General features: G+C 41.5%; 1 protein-coding gene and 1 long non-coding RNA gene across 4 annotated transcripts in view; one reads left to right on the top strand and one right to left on the bottom strand.

Annotated features, from left to right (window-relative positions):
* The window catches only part of LPGAT1 (lysophosphatidylglycerol acyltransferase 1), a 65989-nt gene extending 48062 nt beyond the window's left edge, over positions 1–17927 (bottom strand). The window contains exons 1-3 of one of the 3 annotated variants that reach the window (XM_042789293.1): positions 17822–17927; positions 17359–17515; positions 16625–16892 (exon numbers count right to left, since the gene is read on the bottom strand). In XM_042789293.1, coding sequence (XP_042645227.1) covers positions 16625–16862 — 238 coding nt within the window. In that variant the 5' untranslated portion in view covers positions 16863–16892; positions 17359–17515; positions 17822–17927. Of the gene's footprint in view, positions 1–15477; positions 15701–16624; positions 16893–17358; positions 17516–17801 lie in introns of those variants that run through there. The other 2 variants (XM_042789294.1, XM_032989260.2) reach the window with 2 other exon arrangements.
* Positions 17928–18220: 293 nt separating this feature from the next.
* On the top strand, positions 18221–19497 carry LOC116960834. The gene is made up of 2 exons (XR_004406620.2): positions 18221–18527; positions 18654–19497. It is a non-coding gene; the product is annotated as an uncharacterized LOC116960834 (long non-coding RNA).
* Positions 19498–20370: the final 873 nt, after the last annotated feature.

Genomic DNA, 20370 nt, shown 5'->3' with positions numbered 1-20370 from the left:
TTTCATCCTGCTGCATGAAAAGAAGCAGACTTTACAGTCCCAAAGCACGTGTTGCAATGACAAACTGGCAACGTTTGTCTGTCTTACTGCTGGAGAGCTGCAGCAAAGACATAAATGTGAAGGATGCTTCAAACCTTAATATAGAAGAAGCAGAATATGATTCACGTAGGTTCAGACTCAGGCAAAAAAGCAGGACTAGTAACCAACACCATAAACTTGAGGCAACAATGCATTTTAGCCTGAATAAGCCATTGTGTTCACTGCTATAAAGTCCTGAGATCTTCATCCAGAGATAGAGATCTTGGGGTCTTCACTTAGATTTTTATCTGTATCTTTACCTATACTATGAAATATTATGATAAATTAAACTACTCTATTGAGACTGTTTTGTCTGCATGTCAAACATGAAGTATGCAAGCAACCACATTCAAACTGAATTAAATTTAGTTACTCAAACACCAAGACATTCAAAATACTACGTAATACTCAAATATAGCTACTGTCACCTACTTAAACATAAAAACATAAAGATTAGAGTAGTAACAAGTAAACAAAAAACCCCAAGATGCAAAGTGAAGCGGCCTCAATTATTTCCCCTACTATCTTTAACTAAGGTATGTCTTGTTTTTCCTATTCTGGGCAAGTTGCTCTAATACTTGAGAAGCAAAAGAGAGCCACTGAGACATGACATGAGCATATGTGCTGGCAGAAAAACAAAAGAAGGGGCAAGCCAGCACAATCAGAGCTATCAAAAGAAGACAGGACGATGGGGCAGCAAGCACCAGTCAGACCAGAATGAATCCTTATGAAACGGCAGTCTGCCTCACTGGAAGACTGGCTGGGCAAGTCTGGTCGGCCCAACATGCAAAGCGTAACCAGCACGAGTCACCTAAGTTACCTTTGAAATTCCTATTAATTTATTTTTAAAACAAACAAACTTGTTAGGCATGTAGCAGTCTTTAGAGCATAGCAAGTGTAGACTTCTGTTCTTTTAAAAAAATATTAGAACATGTTAAAAACATGCAACCCCCCACTCTTTCTTACTGCAAGCTTAATTACAAAAGAGAAAGATAAAGCATCCTTCTTATAAAATTTTGTAGCTATGTGCCACAGACACTACAGAACCACTATCTAGGCAGGGACAGGGTGGCAGATGTTTCATTTTTAGTGGGCTATGGATTTGTTTGGGGAAATTAATGAAGATATTTTCTCCCTAAGAGAGCACTCTAAAAGCACACCCTCTGTCACAATTAAAGCACTGCACTGGAGCAATAACCTGAGTTGTCTTTGCAGAGTCAACTGTCTAGGCAGCAGAATGTACCCAGGGGTAGTATCGCAAACTACACTACTACTACTACAGTTTCCTTTTGAGTCACTGGCAATGGTATGCATTACTAATTTGATCCTGCTGCTTGTCCTTCCAGATGTGAAATGCCCTGTGATGCCAAAGTGTCATTCATAAGGTACTTCACTTCCCTCAGTTGTTAAAGTGGCTCGAAAATCACAGCTAGCATGTCCCATAGCCTTAAAAAGCTAACAGATACAGGACAAAAGATCTTTACCACTCAGGTTTCAGGGGAGACAATGCCCAGAGCATGCACCCAGGTTCACAGCCCTAAGTAAAGGGATACTTTTCAGATTGTGTAATCAACACCAAAACCCAGTATATCCAAACCAACTGTGTGAAAAATCCCATTAGGGTAATGGTCTATGCAAAGCAAATGACTTGTGAAATCGCAGTCCTGTTTCCTCCAGAGAAACAACTACCTCTTTCAAAGCAGGGTCAATGGTTGAAACTTGCTTTGCAGCCTCAGCTCTTAACTCTGAGGATCTTGATTAAAAGAAAAAGAGAAGAAATGCAAGATGCAAACTAGTTGGCCTAGTGCAAGCTGGCTAAAACAAACTAATAATCAACCACCATCACACAGGACCACAGGACTTCCATAGTTTCCATTCAACTGCTCAGCTGCTTACGCAGAGCTGCACACTGCAACACCACAGGACTTCCTATTAGGAATCAAACTTTCCTCTCTGTGCGACAGAAATAGAGTCTGCACAGTGTTGTCCAGAATAATACGAAGACTGGGGAAACTGGACAAAGACTCCACTGAAAAACAATGCACCCACAAGACAGAAGCAAGCCTTCAAATAAATAACTGGGGAAAATCTGTAATTGTTTCAAGACAATAAGGCACTAGCAGAGTCTGACGGCTATAAAGAAATAAAAATAAGAATAATCTATTATCATAAATAGGGAAATATTTAAATGAAACCCACGCTAGATTTTTTGCTTTTTCTTTCAAAGTGGACGGATTCAAGTCCGTATTGCTTCTGGACAGAGATACGCAAGACTTGAACAAACTTTTTACAAGAAGTTTAAGTATTTTCTGTGGTAACTTTTGAACTGCCCAAAATGAACTTGTGATAAAGACTGCACAAAATTTTCACTGTTACTTAAGAGGAAGCAAGTGGTATTACAACAAAGTTCTGCAAAAATTGCTGGTTAGCTTTTATTTTTTTTTTAAAAAAGAGGAAAAAAAAAAAAGTGAGGTATTTGAAATGCCACAGTTCTAGCCATATAGAAGATTCTGCTCCTACTTAGTCTAGATTTCAAAGCCAGGCCAGTTGAAAATACGGCTTTAAAGAACAATTAAGTGGTGGCATATAGCAAGGAACCTGCCAAGGAAGAGATGGCCATTTCCTCTCAAGATTCATAGATTGCTAGCTTCCTATATAATTTAAAGAAACCAGAGCATCTAGAAGCTTTTCAGATGTTTTTCCCAAAAAACACAGCTGCAGAAATATCATGACATATTCAGCAATCTTACAACAAATATCCCAAGGCTGTGGAATATCAAGTCTTTCTGGGGACAGCAGAACTCCTCAACAGAATTTAGTTACTACCTACTGCATGAGATACTGGAGAGGCTAGCTAGGAATGAGAAGACATGAGTTGGAAGTCTCATTTCCATTTTTAACTTCAAGTTTTAAGTTACAGTGTATTTTGGGACCATAAACTTTTCAGAGCACTATACAAGAGGCTCGTTCAGGTAAAAGACATGCAGAATGCAGAAAATTGGCACTGGATTGCACAAAGAGGAAGAGCAGTTTCTCATAGAAGCTGATAAAGCACATTATTCTAGTGCACTTATATCGTAGATAGAGAAGTTACTAATCAAGTTATCAATTTCATGGTTTTCTGGTACCCACAAAATTCTCTGAAGTGCCCTGAAGTTTATCAAATACAGAAAACTGTAATAGGGCTGGAAGTGAACAAACATTACTTTTTCTTTTAACGATATGTAAAACTCACCTAAAACTCTAAGTGAGAGTTCGCATTCATCTCTCCCTACATACTAAGCCTAATTAAACACCACAGTGAAAAAACTTGATCAGCCCCTGAGCATTCAGCTACTGAGCTCTAGAACTGTACCACCAGGACTGAAAGCAGGCAAGGGTTACAGCCAAAAGGGTACGCATCAAGGAAAGCTCCCAGAGTGACTACAGGTAAGAACTAAGACCATGCTTTTCAGAAGATGTGCTAGGTTAAAAAAAAAAAAAAAAAACAACATAATTACACTACTGAGAAAAGAAACTGTTTTCCCAGTGTTCAAATCCAGCTGGGCTCAGTAAAACATGATTTTGCATATATCCTTTAAATAAGACATCTTCATTCAAAAAAACACCACATCATCATCAATTTTTCCTCCTAATGGAAGCAAACTGCATGACTTTAATCACTAGCTGAAAAATCAAGTCAATAAAACCAACAAAACCATTGCTGGAAATCGAGATTCTGAACGGGGCAAGATCACCCCTGTATCTCACCTCTGGTTACTACCTTCTGCTCATCTAAATCAAGTTCAGTTACCTCTTCAGATTCTTCAGGTCTTGCCTAAGTTACTACAAAATGCTGTTGATGCTGTCTTGTTACACAGCTGACACTTTTCAGCCCAGCTTGTGATACAGTACAAATAATCACCACATAAAAGCAGTGCCAGATGTATTTGGAAAACCCTTTACTTTTAAATTACCTCTATTAAACGGCTTTCACAGGAAAGGCAAAAGGCCATTTTGTGCATTTATTTATTGTCTCCTTACAGTGACCTTAGAACTGAGGAGCCTGAAGGACACTAACCATTTAAACCAACTCAACTCCGTCAACTCTGGACAGAAGAAATGAAGCTACTGAGTGCCTAAATGATCATAAGAACAGAAATACATATTCAAGCACTGTATTTTGAGATTGAAGAAGTAGTGTAATCTAAAAATCAATATCCTCAAGCAATAAAACCAGCTACTAATCAAACAGCTGCAGCATTATTCTCTCCTCCCCCTAAACACCTCTGCACCACCCTCCAGTGAGTTAGTGTTGCCATATACCACAAAACAGAACCAAGTTATTGCACATTTTCAAGTTGCAGTGTGCAAGGGAAAACTTAATAATGAAAGGCATACAAAGAATCAAAAAATAACTGGATACAGATGCAAGATAGCAGGACAGACCTTCTAAAAGAAGCCTTAAGTGTTTGCACTGCTAGGTTTCAATGACTTTACTAAACTTACCCACACTACAAACAACAGTCTTTATGATGAGTAAGTTATACCATGAACAAGAACTGTAAAAAAACATTTCCCCTTGGACTTTTTAGATACTACGGTCATTTTCCTCAAATAATAGATTTTATAAAGGCCAAGGGGAAAACAATGTTCAGTTACCATAAACTGAATCAAAATAATTTAATCATAAAACAGTAAGAAGCTAATGATAAAGATGAACCTAACAGAAAACTCCTGTATTCAGCTTTACGTTTCTATTTATGCAAGTCCCATTAATTAAAACAAGAGGCCACAGTAACTTTGAAAAGCTTGCTGGAAAATTTATGACAATAATTCTAGCTGTGAACTTAAGCTAGTACTTTTGCTGGTATGATGGATGCAGCAAATGATTCAAGCCAATGAAGCATTTTACTACATTTAAATTTACCCCAGGTTATCCTATACCAGTTCAGCGGCTCTTAAGAATTAAGCGTGTGGCCATGTTCGAGGTTGCCAGTAAGCAGAAGTCCATCATCCTAAAATCAGAAGGGACACCTTTAATGGCACTCTGAGGCTATCACAAATGAAGTAATTAGCAGGAAAAAACAGCCTCTCTCATTAGATTACTCTAGCTGCTGTATCTCAAAGCAGCAGCAGAAACTTTACTGTTACCAATTTAAAAAAAAAGTTTAGTTCTCTGGCATCTGTTAATATTACAAAACAAATAATCCTTTTACACCTGCTGACAAGTGCAAAAAAAACCCTGGGATTTGTGGCTGACAGTCTTACTGGGAGTTTCAGTAGTACTTTTTACTGACATAAAATGGTCACACTCAATAGAACCAAATTTATTCAAACATTCTGAATGGCTGGCTCCAATGCCTACCCTTCATCCTCAGTACACAAACTAATATTCGATTTACCTTTCAATGAAATACACAGATCCCAATTTGAAAACATGATGCTGCAATGACACTAATTGAGGCTTCTCTTCCTCTCTTTCTTCTCCCTCCTCAAACTAAGAAAAAGTCCACATCTCCAATCTTTTTCTATACATTGTGAACAAATGGTAAAAACGTTAGCAGACAAATGCTGGGGGAACACAGAAAGAGCAGACTTGAGAATACTTCAATTAAAAACAGTACTTCACTGCAGAGCAGTTTCTGTCGAGAGCACCCATAAAGGGGTTGAACAACAGAGATTTGAAAGAGAGTGTGGAAATGGACTTCTCCACTTCAAATACGGCAAGTGTGCCACAAATGCAAGAAGATATTATGAAACTCAAAATTCCACTTCACAATTAAATAATTAATATGAATACTCCTAAGTCTGTGGGTAGCAATAGGCACTGTAAGAACTTTACATGCAACTTGTCACAATCTGCGGCTACAAGTGACTTGGCTTTCTCATGAATCACTTGCCAAAAGTGTTACAAATTACTCTTTCCTCAGACAGAAAGAAAACTAGGCAAAAGCAAATTTATTCAGGCTACAAAACTCTAGCACTCCCACAGAGTAAGAACTTTGGTCAATACACTTCAAACATCAAATTCTACCTATCCAACTAAGTCCTCCATACTTTGCTCAAAGAAACCCTGCCTCAAAGCAAACCCAGTGAGTGACCAGACGCTCAAATTTACCACACTGTTTTTGCAAAGTATCAGGAAAGGGTGGTAATCAGACTGGAAAAGGAAGGAACAGGCCACCTGCTATGTTTTTTTCTTCACCACAGCAGCCACCCAAAATTGCCCTTAGCCTTCCTACAGTGATGTACAGCAGTGTCACTCATGGTTATGTGAACTCAGCTCTCATTTTAGCTTTTAAAGATCTGTAGGCTGTTAAAACCTTTGCAAAGAATGTAAGTAATATAGTAGAAAATGAAAAAATAAAAAAGGCACATTTCAGTATTTCCTCCTGAAACAGATGAGGGACAGAAGTCCTTCTCCAGCCTGTAAAGATCTTTTTAAACTCGAGAAGCCTAAGGTAGTCATCAAGTAATCTTTAAACACATCCAAGACAATACAGTTACCTGGGTGAAGGCCTTGCTTTTGTCACATTCCCTTCCTAAATTACTAAGTTAGGAGACTGAAGCATTAGGTTTGATGATACAAATAGAAGAGTCTCAAATAGAAAAAACATATTCATCTCTTTGTTTTCATGTAATCCACTACATGCAAGAGGCTTAACAGACATTTTTATTAACCGTACCTGCATCTGAAATCATTTTTACAAATGTAAACTGAACTTTCATGTTATACTAGCATATACACAGGCTACAATTATATTTATTTCCAAGTAAAGCTGTTGCTAGGAGGAACAACAACTGAATTTTATGTCAGAGACAAGCACAGGAAAAAAAAAAAATTGCTACGAAAGAAGAATGTGTTTGGAAAGGAAATTGGCAGTTACCAGAGTTGGAGTTTTGCCAGGCCATCTATATATATTTATGCATTTCAAAATAGATCAGGTTGAGGCACAAAACTCAAGAGGCTACCTTTCTAGTGTAATGCCTTTACACGTGCTGCACGGTGGTACAGAACCCTTCCTGACAGACCCTCATGCTGTGTACCATCCACACTGCTGCTCTCTTCCAGGTCTCTCCAAATACACTCAAATACACTCAAATACACCTTGAGCCTCATGTTTCTACAGGTCTCTTGGTCAGATTCATAACCAACTTCTTTGGCTCTGCCCTGACTACAGTAATCTGAGCACTACTGCTGTTTCCTGAGAGTTTCAGTCAGGTTGATGCCCTTCCAGTTCTCCTTTTAGGAGGCCATGCCAACTGTTTTACATACAGAATACAAAATCTTAAGAGCACATTATTTTAAGTTCTCTAACCACCTTATCCTTTTTCCTGATATTAAGACTAAATGTTTACCTGAATATGCCTTTTGGATCTAAAAGGCTATACGCAAGGTGGACTAAACACCACCTGAAGGAGAGGATGCTGCTTCACACACCATTTGCCACTGCCAGATTACCATGTTGCTCCAGAAACAGCAGAAGTAACAAAGCCCGCTTTCCCAAAAACTTGTTGTCTAACCTCCTTCTCCTCAATTGGCTGGACAAGACAAACTGGCACCGTGGCAAACCCAAACCCACCAGTGCACTGGTTGGACACGTAGATGTCGAACAAGAAACACAGTGGCCAAATCTGCCTGTGCTACCCTGAGCTGCAGCACTAACTTGGGTCAGTCTCTCCTCCACTCAGCTGCTAATTTTCACAAAACTCATGAGAACACTATTATGTCTGAAATCTGAACCATCTGGTCAATCACAGACAGCTTTGCAAGGAGGCAGATCAGAAGTGTGGGAGGGGTAAGAGAAAGAATAGCTGTTAAACAAGTAGCTTAATCCCATCAGGAAACTATGCTTAAACCAGTCACATTTATCTACATATATAATAAAATACCCAAGTCACCAAAAGACATTAAAATAAGTGTTCACTGGCCCACGCTAAATGCCACACTCAAACGTAACTGGTGCTTAAATTAACCAAAACCATGTATTCTTAATACTAATATTTTTTTTTCCCTACTTCCAGCAAGCAAACACAGACACTACTGTCACCGAAACTGCATGTCTGTAACTTTGGGATGCTAGAAAACAAATGAAACTAAATTAAGAAACCTCAGGCAAAATCCTCCTTTTTTGCCACCAAAAAACCACATCCACAAGCACTCATGCCATTGTCCTAATGATTCAACTTTCCAGAACCCACGTCCTCCCAAACAGCAGCAACACTGGCCCTTGCACTTAGAACAGCATTTCTATTTTTAGTTCTACATAAGTGAGAAGCAGTAATAAAGCTATTAATCTTTCTTCTCCCCCTTTACTTAAATTGCAAAACTGAGGTGAATCTCTAAGCTAGTTTAAGCTATTAGACTCCTTAAGCAAGGACAATTCCTTACACCTTTTAGAACTGTAACATTTAAACAAGAAGTTCTCAGATTTTATTGTTCAACTCAAAAGAAATAACACCATTGCCACTATCCTGTAAATATTTGTGAAAAGACATAATAAAAGCATTTAAGAAAAAACAAGCACACACACCCCAGGCACTGCTGTCTTGTTAAATTTTAAAGACTAATTTTCTACCTTCCAATGACACTATAAGTCCCCTTCTTATAGTTTAGCAGGGAGATTGCATCTCTTCTACTCTATTCTGCTCAGGAAACAGAATAACCAAGTTGTCCAATTAAGTTCTGATTCAAGGTCAGCTGTGAATGAAATTGTTCTGATTTGATTTCAGCTTGCACTAATGAAGCTGTTGACCCTTTCAGCGCCCCTTCTTAGCTCTTCACTAGTTTTAAAACAACTGAGACAAAACCAAAGTGCGAAGTTGAAGCACTGGTATTTTTGATTCTCCATGTTGTTCTTTGCATATTTTATAACAGAATGTATAGTTGTACACTGAGCAAAAACCTTCCCTGAACTCTCCACCATTATACTAATCTCTTTCCTAAACTGCTACTTTACTTACTATTTTGGACTGTTCAACTCCGAACAACTTCTGCATTTTGTTGGCTATTCATACAGCTTAAATACTTTTGAAGTTCTTTACAATTGTCTCTGTAGCTGACAAACAGTACACATGCAAAACTTCAGAGGAATCCCACTGCTAAGCTTTCATCAAAATGAACACTGGTCTTTTTATTCCTTTATCAATCAGTTTTTAGTTTATAAGCCTTTATTCTCACCCTACACTCAGTTTTCTTCTCTAAAGGAACTTTGCAGAAGGCACTTTTCCAGTCTAAACAACAGTAACAACTTAACAAAATAGTAAGAAAAGGTGAAGAAGTCTATTTCAGTGACATTTTATTCACATACCAGAGCCCTATCCTGCACTGTACCTTCTTCTTTCACCACACCCGCAAAATGAACTGGGTTAGGTACTGTGTTTTGTAAGGGTAGTTTTAGTGTGGATCAGGGTCATGATCCAGGTCATCACACAATCTCTAAGATATCTGGCCAATAAAATTGAAGCAGCAGTGATAGGATGAGTCTGGAAGGCTAGGACTGGCTTTCTTCAGTGGCACTCCCTGCTTGAAATGCTTGTGGGGGGAAAGGAAAAGAAAGAAAGAAAAAAATACAGCCTCATACGCAGAATCACTCACTGGTGTCTCAGAACATTTTCAGGAATGCAAACATATTAGCCTTATTTATTTCAGTAACTGCATATACAAATAGCTGGACTATTATCTCAACTGTGGTGACTGCAACAGCAGTGCAATTACATGCCTATGCAATCCTGCATTTGACATGTCATTTTAAACTTTAGAGTTTATATTCCACTGTAATAAACACAAGCAGATTACATATCTTGGAGCTGTATTTTGGCTCAATTCACACTGGAAAGTTACACCACTAAGCTTATATTCCATAAAGGATTTACTAACTACCCTGTCTAATTAAGGTTGCACAACTCTTCCATTTTTAAGATCCTGTTTTCAGCAGCTTAAAACCTAGCCAAACTAACCTTTGGCAAGACTTCTCTGTCCCTCACACACACCCGACAGAGAAAGGGAAAGTGATATATTCTGTTCATCTGAGTTTCATTCTGAAAAAGTAATTTCCCAGAACAAAATGATGGAGAAAATAGGTTTTGTCCACATTAAACATTCAATTTTTTCTCCAGTTTTCTTGAAAAGCTCTAAAATTCCTATGCTTTAGAACAGTTACATTAAATAAGAAATTGCATCTCTGAACATGTTCCAATACTGATGTGATCACACTGTCGAAGTTGAAAAAAATTCCTCCTTCATACACTCTGCAGTATTTGTGGACAAATAATTTAATTCCCTAAGATTTTGCTTCTCCAAATCAGAACTAGACAAAAGCTTTCCTTTAATTATTTCACATGATTCCTAAAAGCCTACCATCAAGAAAAAGAACAAGAAAAGGTGTGGAGAACAGACACATCTCTCAGGTATTCTTAGTCATATCCTTTCAGGCATTCAACAGGCAATGAAGGGAAAAGTACTATGACTAGCATGAATAGATATGCTAAGAACAAAGGCCTGGAAGAATTAGGAGGGATGAAAACATGCTAAAAAGAGCAAACTCAGACATAAGCAGGAATAGAACCCAGAATTCCCAAAACTTTGTCTTCCTTTGGCTGTTAGCACATAAGCTAAATCAGAGGCATCCCACAGCCATTCCTGGATTTAAAAGTAAATAATCAGACTTTCTGGATAGGTATTCCTCAATAATTGAATCTTTATTATCCTGAGGCAGATGTGACATGCTTGCAATGGTTTTTGTATTATCCAGAGTAGGTAAAACAGGAGCAGACTAACCTACTAATAAAAAGCAAACCAAAAAAAAAAAAAAAAAAAGGATGTAAAGAGTAACAAACAAACAAAAAAATATCACTAGCAAAACCCAAAAGTGTGTGCTTAATTTTGTGCCAGAAGGCAGTAACTTTCTAAAAATAAAATTCAGAGAGGATTTCAATACCTAATCTTTTGGAACAATCCTTTAGAGTTAAAAGATAAAACAGGAAAATGAAAGATAAGCTTTTCTGCTTTTGACACATTGCTGACACTAGATGAACTACAAAGAAGTATGGTAATGCCTGTAACTCATGTTCCAAAAAGAGATGGGAATTTCCTGGTGTGATTTTACATATTATTAAAATAGGACAAGTGTCACTGTATATCACTCTTTACAAACAGACACATCACTTGTACAAAGAAGTTGACTGTAAGTTCACTGTACTGCTTACCTCCTCTTATGCAAAGGCACAATGAGCCTTTGCTCTGAGGCCACGGTTGAAATTGCTCCAGTGTCCCCAACTCATTCAACTCTGACCTTTTCTTATCAAGACAGCTTACAAGTTACACAAAAGCTTCCCCTTACAAACAGCAAAATAACTTCAAAGATCCCTGCTTGATCTCAGCATAACCTACACATAAATCATACACATCAGAGAAAGCTGCATTTAAGCTAAGGATTACTTAGAAACTCAACATGTAACCATAGGATAAACTAAAACTTTCTGTGCGGTATGTTGCTACCCAAATCTACCAAGTCACATCAGGTATTTTTGCACATTCAAACACAAATGTGCACACAAAACAATTTTGTTTCTCTATTTCACACACTGCCTGACCTCAAAACCATGATTTGTTTCCTCCACAACCCTCTTTGCCCAGTCCTCAGGGTAGTGACCAGCCCCCCCCCAAAAAATATCGCCAGTTAAAAATCATACTGTAGGAAGAGAGGAGGGTAGAAAACAATAGCAGAGTTAGAGGCGTAGATAGGCCTCCTGAAATAACACCTCCTGCCTTATTTGGGGCAAAAAATTTACTTTATCTTGTCTGCTGTTCTCCAGCTTCTGTTGCACTTCCTGCCTGAAGAGAGGGGCCAACTTGTCATGAGAAGCAGGGCAGACAGCGCACACTGTCTGCACCAGGGAAGTGTTGTCACAGCAGCTCCACCTGTATCTTTTACAGTTCTGGAAGACAAAAATATTCACATTCTTAACAGATTAGAGGAGTTGAAGCTGTTGACTGATGAAATGAAGATTTTGAATTAGGAAAAAAAAAAAAGTATGACTGCTGAAAAAAATTACAGAGTGGTCACTACTTAATCATACATACAAATTAGCCAATAAATTTTAAATCACTTGAGGGGAGAGAAAGAAGGACGTAACTAAAAATCCAAATCTCAATTTTATTCTACTTGTCTGAATAATAGAGGAAAGGGAAATTCTCGTTACTTGACAGAACTTGACAATTCTCACAAACACTCTTCAAGTGTCACCCTCCTGGCTGACACAGAACCGTAACAGGCAATACCATAGGATTATTACACTTTTTATTACGCACTGCATCATTGTACCAGTAAGTATACTCACATCACTAAGATTTCTTTTGCATGTGGTAACAAGGGTGTGTTACTCTTCCTTTCATCAACTCACAGCCCAGCAGTCTGTCCAACATTACTGCAAGACCGTATGTGTTGGCAAGGGGCTGAAACAGAAGGCTTTGTCAAGTTGCCCTCTTTAAGGCTGGAGTACAAAATGCTCCAAGTACAAGAGTGCTGATGGTTGCTGCGGACAGAGGACAGTCACCCTCCACCAGCTCCTCCCTGTCCCCAGCCAGAGGGAGAGGCTGGGCGCACACCACCACTCCCTACAGTGGGACTGAGCTGTGCAGAGCAGAGTGAAGCACAAGATGAGCACCAGGAGTATCAGGACTGCATTGCTAACCGATTACTCTGCTGTCCTCGAGACCTCCCCTTGCAATACCGCACCGCCGCTACCACAGCCTAATGCTAACTTCTGCATTTACACACCAGGAGAAGACAACAAAGCAGTTTGTCTGTGAGTATTTAAGCATAGCAAGCTTTTCTCTAGCAGTCCTATCTTTACCGATTTGATTAGAATCAGGGATATTAAACTTTAGTCTGCAATAGTTACTTGCCCAAAGAAGTTTAAATCTAGAAGGTGGTTGCTTTAAAACTAGTTTTGTATGTGAGCAGGAAGTCATGAGAAATTCACCACCACAGACATGCTCCATCTCCCTCCCATTACATCTGCTGCACTATTTAGTGGTTTCTGGTTTACTTGGATATTAGATAACAAATTATAGGGGGAAAAAGGTACTTGCCAGCAAAGGATCAAGCACTCTCGAGTTGGCTTTTTTTAGAATGCATCTTCCAACAAATGCAGGAAAATAGAAGTGTTATTCAAAGGTGCCTTTCAAATCACACTAGTATGCAGATTCTGAGTGTCCTAACTGAACAGCTACTATGAAAGCAATACATTTATAGAAAAAGCCTTCAAAAAAAAAAAAAAGGCTTGGAAGAGTTATAAGAAGGCTTTTCTGAAAGCATATAAAAATAAAGTAACATTGCTAGACTATCTGAACATTCTTCATAAAAAGACACTCAGTTTTCCCTTTCATAAGAAACACCATAGAGTTCAAGAGAACAACATAGATATTTATCATCCTCTGCCCTTTAAAAATCAAAGGCAACCAATTATACCCAAGTTCTCTCTCATACTTGCATCTTAAGAAGAAAAAGATTAGGAAAAGAAGAGTGATCTTTACAACTTCTCTTCCCATTCCTTCCTTTATTTTGCTTGTCCAGTTATACAGTATCTCTTTACGTAACATCAAGTGCCTTTGCAAACAGAAACACCTACGTTTATCAATAAGCACAGATTAGAGCTGCTGATACAGTCACAGATCGTGTAATTTCTGTGACAAATCCTCTAGGATCCTAGCACAAAACCACAGGTTTATGCGTGGGTGGGGAGAAAGGCAGACCTAGTTCATGAGTTTTCCTCAGCTCTTCCAGCTTTATTCAACAAAATATACCAACAATTACACAACAGCAGCAAAGCCCAGAAGGAAAACCTAGCACTCACCATATTCTCTTCATTTGGTGTTGAGCTCTCTTCTACACATTACATACAAACTTACTGGGGGGCAAAAAAAAAATCTGCCTTGAATCTACTTCACAGGCTGAGTTTAAGTCCCTAATTTCAAACAGTTTATGTCACTTCTCATCCAACAGATGACCCAAGCTCGGAAGGGGAAAAAGTAAATGAATTGAAAAACTGAAACGCACCTTCAACACAACTGAAGCAGAACACTAACTCCAATTAAAAGGCAAGTAAACTTATTTAGCTGGTTACCCTCTCAACCAAGAGGGAAAGAAAAACCAATTCACCAACTGCTTTGTTACTCAAAAGAAAAGAAAAATTCTTAATCTTCTCAATGAACCCATACAAATCTACTATCTCATATTTACTTTTGCAAAGATGGAACATATTGAAGCCTATCTTTGACTTCATTCTTGAAACTGAAAATGGAAGAATTCTGGAGCAATGTCTCTTTCAGATGCACCACTGCAAGTCAGACACCAACTGTAATAAAACAGTATTTAATTTCTGAATTAGTTATGTCATACTCTATAAAAAGAGGGGACCTAACGACAGTCTTATCAACCTATCAATCTGGAAGCAGACACATAAATTACTCTGTCTACATATGTTGAAGTCAGAAAGATATGCTTTCCAGGTTTGTTCTGCATGTGGTGGTGAGCACTGGTGAGGGTAAAGAACGGGCAAAGAAATCAGCTGCTCCTGCTATTTTGTAGCTTTCAGTATAAAACATGTTAATGTCTTCATACCAAATAAAATATATTTAAACTGAGACTTTGTACGAGCATTTAAAATCCTCCCCAAAACAAAAGCCATGCTTTATATTGAAAAGCGAAAAGAAGGGCCTCCTTACCCATACATCATCCCAGAAAACACTCCTGTGTGGCTGTTTGCAAATGATACGTCAAACAAACATACTAAGACATTTCAAGACTGTAAAACAAATTATTTCAAATTGTCAAGATACATCAGCAACACCAATCAACAGATGCTTCAGGAAGACTCTAAGATATGCAGATCATGCTAAGACCACTTTCCAAGCAATAGGCAAAAGAAACCACACAGTTCTGCAGTCAGCAGTAAAACTATCCCAAGAAAACTGCTTTTGAAAATCGACCACCATATCATCATGGGACAATGGCTTGAATTTCAACCAGCACGTTCCATATGCACAGCAAATCCCCAGGGTCATATGCTATATGACTTTAACATTACCATTATGCCCATAAACTTTCCCATTTCCAATTAATAATACACACGGCACCCTGAAAGTCAATCCTTCCTTCTGGAAGGCCTTTGTGCTTTAGGGCATAAAGCAGACTTAAAAATACACCTGCCACTGCAAATACTATGTGGACTTCTTTTAATAAGCAAATACAAACATATAAAAAGATTTTTAAAACAGCATATGTGGAAAAGCTTGAGCTGTACCAGGCAAGGCAATTTTGAAGCAGTGCAACGTTGCGACAGTTCTAGCCCGATAGACCAGAATCTAGCTTGCTGCTGCCACCATCTCCTTAAGAACAACTGGAAGCTCACCTAGAGTATCCACAGAAACTTTGTGCATCTCGGAAAGGCACACGACAGGGTACCAAAAGGCACATTACCACAGAGGCTTCAGCTCTTGTAGCCTAACAAAAAGAGCGCTCCATCTGGGTCAACACTGACTTTCTGACTAATCAGGAGTCTGACCAGACTCCAGAGCTGTGTGCTGCCATTCTTTTTTTTCCTTGTTTACATGGACAAGACCTGCGGACGCAGCCTGGGCAGAAGAGAGGGAAAGAATTTTAGGAGGACTGTTCATATTTTGTAGTCAGTAGATTAATTTCCTCCCCTTTCCAAGGTCTAAGCACATACAAAGAATTGACGGCTGTTTTCTTGCACAAAGTACAGCAGCCAGGATGAAAATCAGTGCATTCGAGGACAAGACTAGAGCCTTCCTTAATATTTCAGTTCAGTCCATCATCTTGATGAGCCTATGAATACTAACAAGCAAAAATAAGTTCAATAATAACTGCAAAGTAAGCATGCAGAGGGGAAAAACCCTACAGATTCTGTAATTAGCTCTACTAACAGTAAATGGAGAGCCATACAGTTGAGAAACATTGCTTATCCCTATTTGTACAAGAGGCTCCCTCTGTTTCCTTCCATTCTGAAGCAGCACAAAAGACAGTCGCTGTTGCAAGGAAGAGAAGACCTACTCTTCTGACATTAGCTTTGTGTCAAACTTCTTAGCCTTGTATCCTGATAGCTTTAAAGTGGAGATGATTTAGAGACGCATAGGCTTAATAAAGAAAAGTTTGGCTCTATCAGCTACAAGCACAGAACAAATCAACTCTCTTTTGAGCAGATATATCTTTTTCATGGGAGGCTAAGCAAAAAAATTGATCATGATACTTAGGAAAAAATCGTATTTCCGATTATACCAAGACAAAACGCTGATTGCGAAACTCTTATTTAACACATAATAAGTTTGTATCTAGAATTTAAAAAGATGTTTCAGTACACTTAGCATCTCAAACCAGAAAAACAAAGCATCTGTACAAGAAACCTGAAAGAAAAACATCCCACATATCCACTATATTTACATATTCCCCAAAATGTCCCCCCATACTAAAACATTTGAGTTTCAACACTTATTTACACCTTTATATTCGTAAATTTTAAATTAATAAGACGTTCTTACCTGTATATCCTGCCCACCAGCCCCAGGAAGCCACCATAGCTAAAAGCCACTTAAATAACACTCCTTCGATATACCAGAAGCTTTTACTATCCAACACTCGGAGAGGCTGCAGGATAATTAAATACAAGACGTAGGACGGAATAGCAACCAGGTTATTGGCGACCATAAAAGCGAACCTGAGGAGTGCTTTCAGACAGGTATAGCCCACCCGCCGGGCCTGCTCTAGAGTCACGGCCATCGTCTTCACAGCGGAGGGCGCGGGACCGTCCTACGGGGAGAGGAAAAACAAGGCGCAGGTAGCGCCCTGCGAGCGGGGCGAGGCGAGGCGAGGCGAGGCGAGGCAGGGCAGGCTGCCCGCCGGCCCCCGACCCGGCCCGGCCCGCTCCCGCCGCTACCCCGCCCCAGGGCAGGCAACGAAGGAAGCGGCGCGGCGCGACCCTCCCGCCGGCGCCGCAGCGGGGGCCGCCTCCCCTCCCCTCCGCTCCGCTCCCCTCAGCCGGCTCCGGGGCACCCCAGCCCGCAGCTCCCCTGAGGGGAACCACACGCGCGGTCCCAGCCGGCCTCCATCTTCGCCCCCCGCTCCCCCCCCCCCAAAAAAAAAAAAAAAAAAACACCACCCAAAACCCACGACCTCGGGCGCTAAGGCGGCTGCCGGCGGCCTCTTCCCCCCGCCCCAGAGCGGCTGACAGGAGCCCGGGCCCGCGGGCGGCGCTGAGCCCGGCCGCGGGACTCACCTCCGGCAGGGCGGCGGAGCGGCGGCGGAAGCGGCGGCGGGGCTGGGGGAGCTGGGCCCGGCGCTGGCGGCGGCAGTCCCGGCTGGCGGCTGGCGGCGGCTCATGGACCCGGAGGTGACTGGCCCGGCCGCGGCAGCGCTACTCGCCCTGCGGCTCCCTGCGGAGAGAGAGAAGGGGGGGTGGGGGGCGGGGGGGGGCGGGCGGCGTGAGCGCGGGGGCCGGCGGGCGGGGAGGCGGGAGCGCCGGGCCGGGCGGGCAGGCGCAGACCGCGGGTTCACCTCGGTTCCCCCGCGCCGGCGGCTGAGCCGAGCCGGGCCGGGCCTGGCACCCCTTCCTTTCCTCCCCTTCCCCTTCCCCTCCCTGCCCGCCTGCTCGGCGCCCGCGGGTGGGACCGCGCCGAGCCCCGGCCCCGCGAGGTCCCCCGCAAGGGGAGGACCCCGCACCTGTTGGGGGGAGTCGGTACCTCGGCACGGCCGCGGGCAGCGCCGGCCGCCCGGGGTTCATGCCGGCCGCTGGGGCCGCGCTCCCCGCCCCGCCGGCTGCGTGTCCGCCGTGACCGCCCGCCCGCCCGCTGCCGCGGAGCGGGGCTGGCGCTGCAGCGAGCGCCGCCCCGCGCCGGAGAGCGGCGGCCGGCTGCGCCCCCCCCCCCCCCCCGCACGCCCACAGGCACGCACGGACAGGCGGACGCGCCGACCGACGCCGGGCACCGGCCCGCGGGATGGGGCAGGAGCCGGGGCTGCTCCTGGAGCGGCCCCCGGGGCTTCTGTTCCCTGAGCGGGACGGCTCCACGCCGGCGCCCCCCCGCCCTCGGCGACCTCCTGCCTCAGTCCGTTTTGGCAGCTGCCTTCCTTAAAGTTGGGTAACGGGGGAAAGTGCAAGAGGCGACACTGGCACGCGTCCCCCCGGCACCACCAGAAAGACGCTTCTGGCCCGGACAGCACCAACAGCTTTGTTTCGTGTCTGTAGTCCTAAGTCCCTTTCACATACTTTTTCACAGAGGAATTTTTCCAGCTTGCCTGCCGCCACAAACACCATCGCCTACCGCGAGAAAAGCCCCTGCGCAAGTCTCCGAGTGACAATACCACTGGACCCCGGCTCAGAAGCAGTCGAGAGGGGAAGAGTTCACAGCCCCCTCCCGACAACCTGCACCCCCACAAAACCGCTCCAGGGTGAGAAATTTTCACCTGCTGGGTAACTGCATCAGCCCTTGTGGAGACACAGGAGGGTTGCCTCTTCCCCATTCACTGCCTGTGTCAGACTCAAGCCTGTTCCTCTTTTCTCTAACCCCTGTACAGGCCGTGGAAGAGCACGGTCAGACCTCCCTGAGCCCTCTCCGGACTGATCAGGCCCCATTTCCTCGGCTTAGTTCTCTATTACGATACCTATGCTGAGCAGAATGGCTTGTCCAAGTGATTTTAACTCTGGCTTCATAAGGCATAGAAGCAGATGAAAAACAACTACACCTTAAGGAGACATGCTAGAAGGCCTTTTGCACTGGAAAAGAAATAGCAAAATTTTCAGGTTGTAATACTTAGACTGCAAAATATACCTCTTTCACATACAAACCACACCATGTGTAAAGCTAGTCCACTGTTTCCTAAACAATGAGGCTTCAGAGATGACTGTACCATCAACAAAAATAAATCCTAATCTTCATTCCAGAAAGAAAACAAAGTTGTTATTGCAGATAAATTTAATTTTAGAATTTAAAAATGTAAACAACCAAATAATGCCATCATGTTCTACTTGAACAAAACAGAACTGCTGACCTTCTTGAGAAGAAGGACACATCTTGCATAAGTGTTTCCAAGTTTGGGTGTGTTTCTGTCTATGTTATTTTTATTACTAGGTTAAATCTGACAGTGTACTCAGTAATCATTATGGAGTTGGCTTAAGCTGTTCTGAAGTGTTACCAGCTTCAGTAAGACTTGGGTTTGGTTTTTGGTGTTATATTTTTTTGGTTTGGGTTGTTTTTGTTTGGTTGTTTTTTTTTTTTTTTCCTTCTGTATCTCATTCAAGCAACTCTGGGCATACATTTGAACTTAGCAAAATTTTGCTCCAAAATCCTCAAATAGAACAAGGACAATTTTTAGGCCATAATTAAAGTTACATTTTCATTTTTACATCCCAACAGCAAAATGAAGCCTTGTTTATATATTATTCCAAGATGAAAAACCTTCATTACAATATTTTTTTTTAATTTGGTATCTTTTAATAATTTTATTCATATTGTACTATTTGGAATATTATTCTCAAATCTGATGCATGGAAATGAGGGACTGCAGAAATTATGTTAGACAACTAATGAATTAGTCAATTTATATTGCAGAAAGGAATTGCACATGGGGAAGCAGGCATACAAAGCATTCTTTGTCAGAGTGACTGCCTTAAAGCTTAGGGAAGCTGTGGTTTAGCATTTTGCTGAATGAGCTAGTAGGAAAGACCCAGCCCTACTCCTCATTTCCTGGCCTTCACACGGTAAACCCAAGTCCTAGGAAGTGTGCACAACCAAATACCCCTTACGGATCTTGAGACGCCTGCTGTCTGTCATCCAGTCTGAGCCTCGGAAGAATCCTTTCTAGTATAAAGTAACATGTACTGTATATATGTATATCTGAGCTTCATGAGCTTTCATTATATATTGTTTGTCATTTTATTATTATAAATGCAAAAAAAGGCAAAATGTAAATATAAGCAATTCTCAATTTGTAGCCTTTTAACCATTTCTCTAAAGTTTACATATTTTTTGACTGACTGCCCACCTGTAACCATGTGCTTTCAGCCTCACGAAAATACTGACAGGGATGTCATAGTCATCATTATAAAAATACATTTTAGTGTGTTTATTAACGGGTAGATACAGATACTAACATTGGTAGTGTTAGGTAATTAACTTATGTCAAGGGTTGCTGGAGCAGATAACTAAATATTGGAGTTGTCTCCCACTCACCTCCAAAAAAACCTACAGACCAGAACCATAGAAAAAGGTTAGACTTATTCCTGCCCATAAGA

This window comes from Tyto alba, unplaced genomic scaffold (assembly GCF_018691265.1).
Source record: "Tyto alba isolate M040663 unplaced genomic scaffold, T.alba_DEE_v4.0 Super-Scaffold_16, whole genome shotgun sequence".
Classification (NCBI taxonomy): domain Eukaryota; kingdom Metazoa; phylum Chordata; class Aves; order Strigiformes; family Tytonidae; genus Tyto; species Tyto alba.
This window is presented reverse-complemented; position numbering and strand designations above follow the sequence as displayed.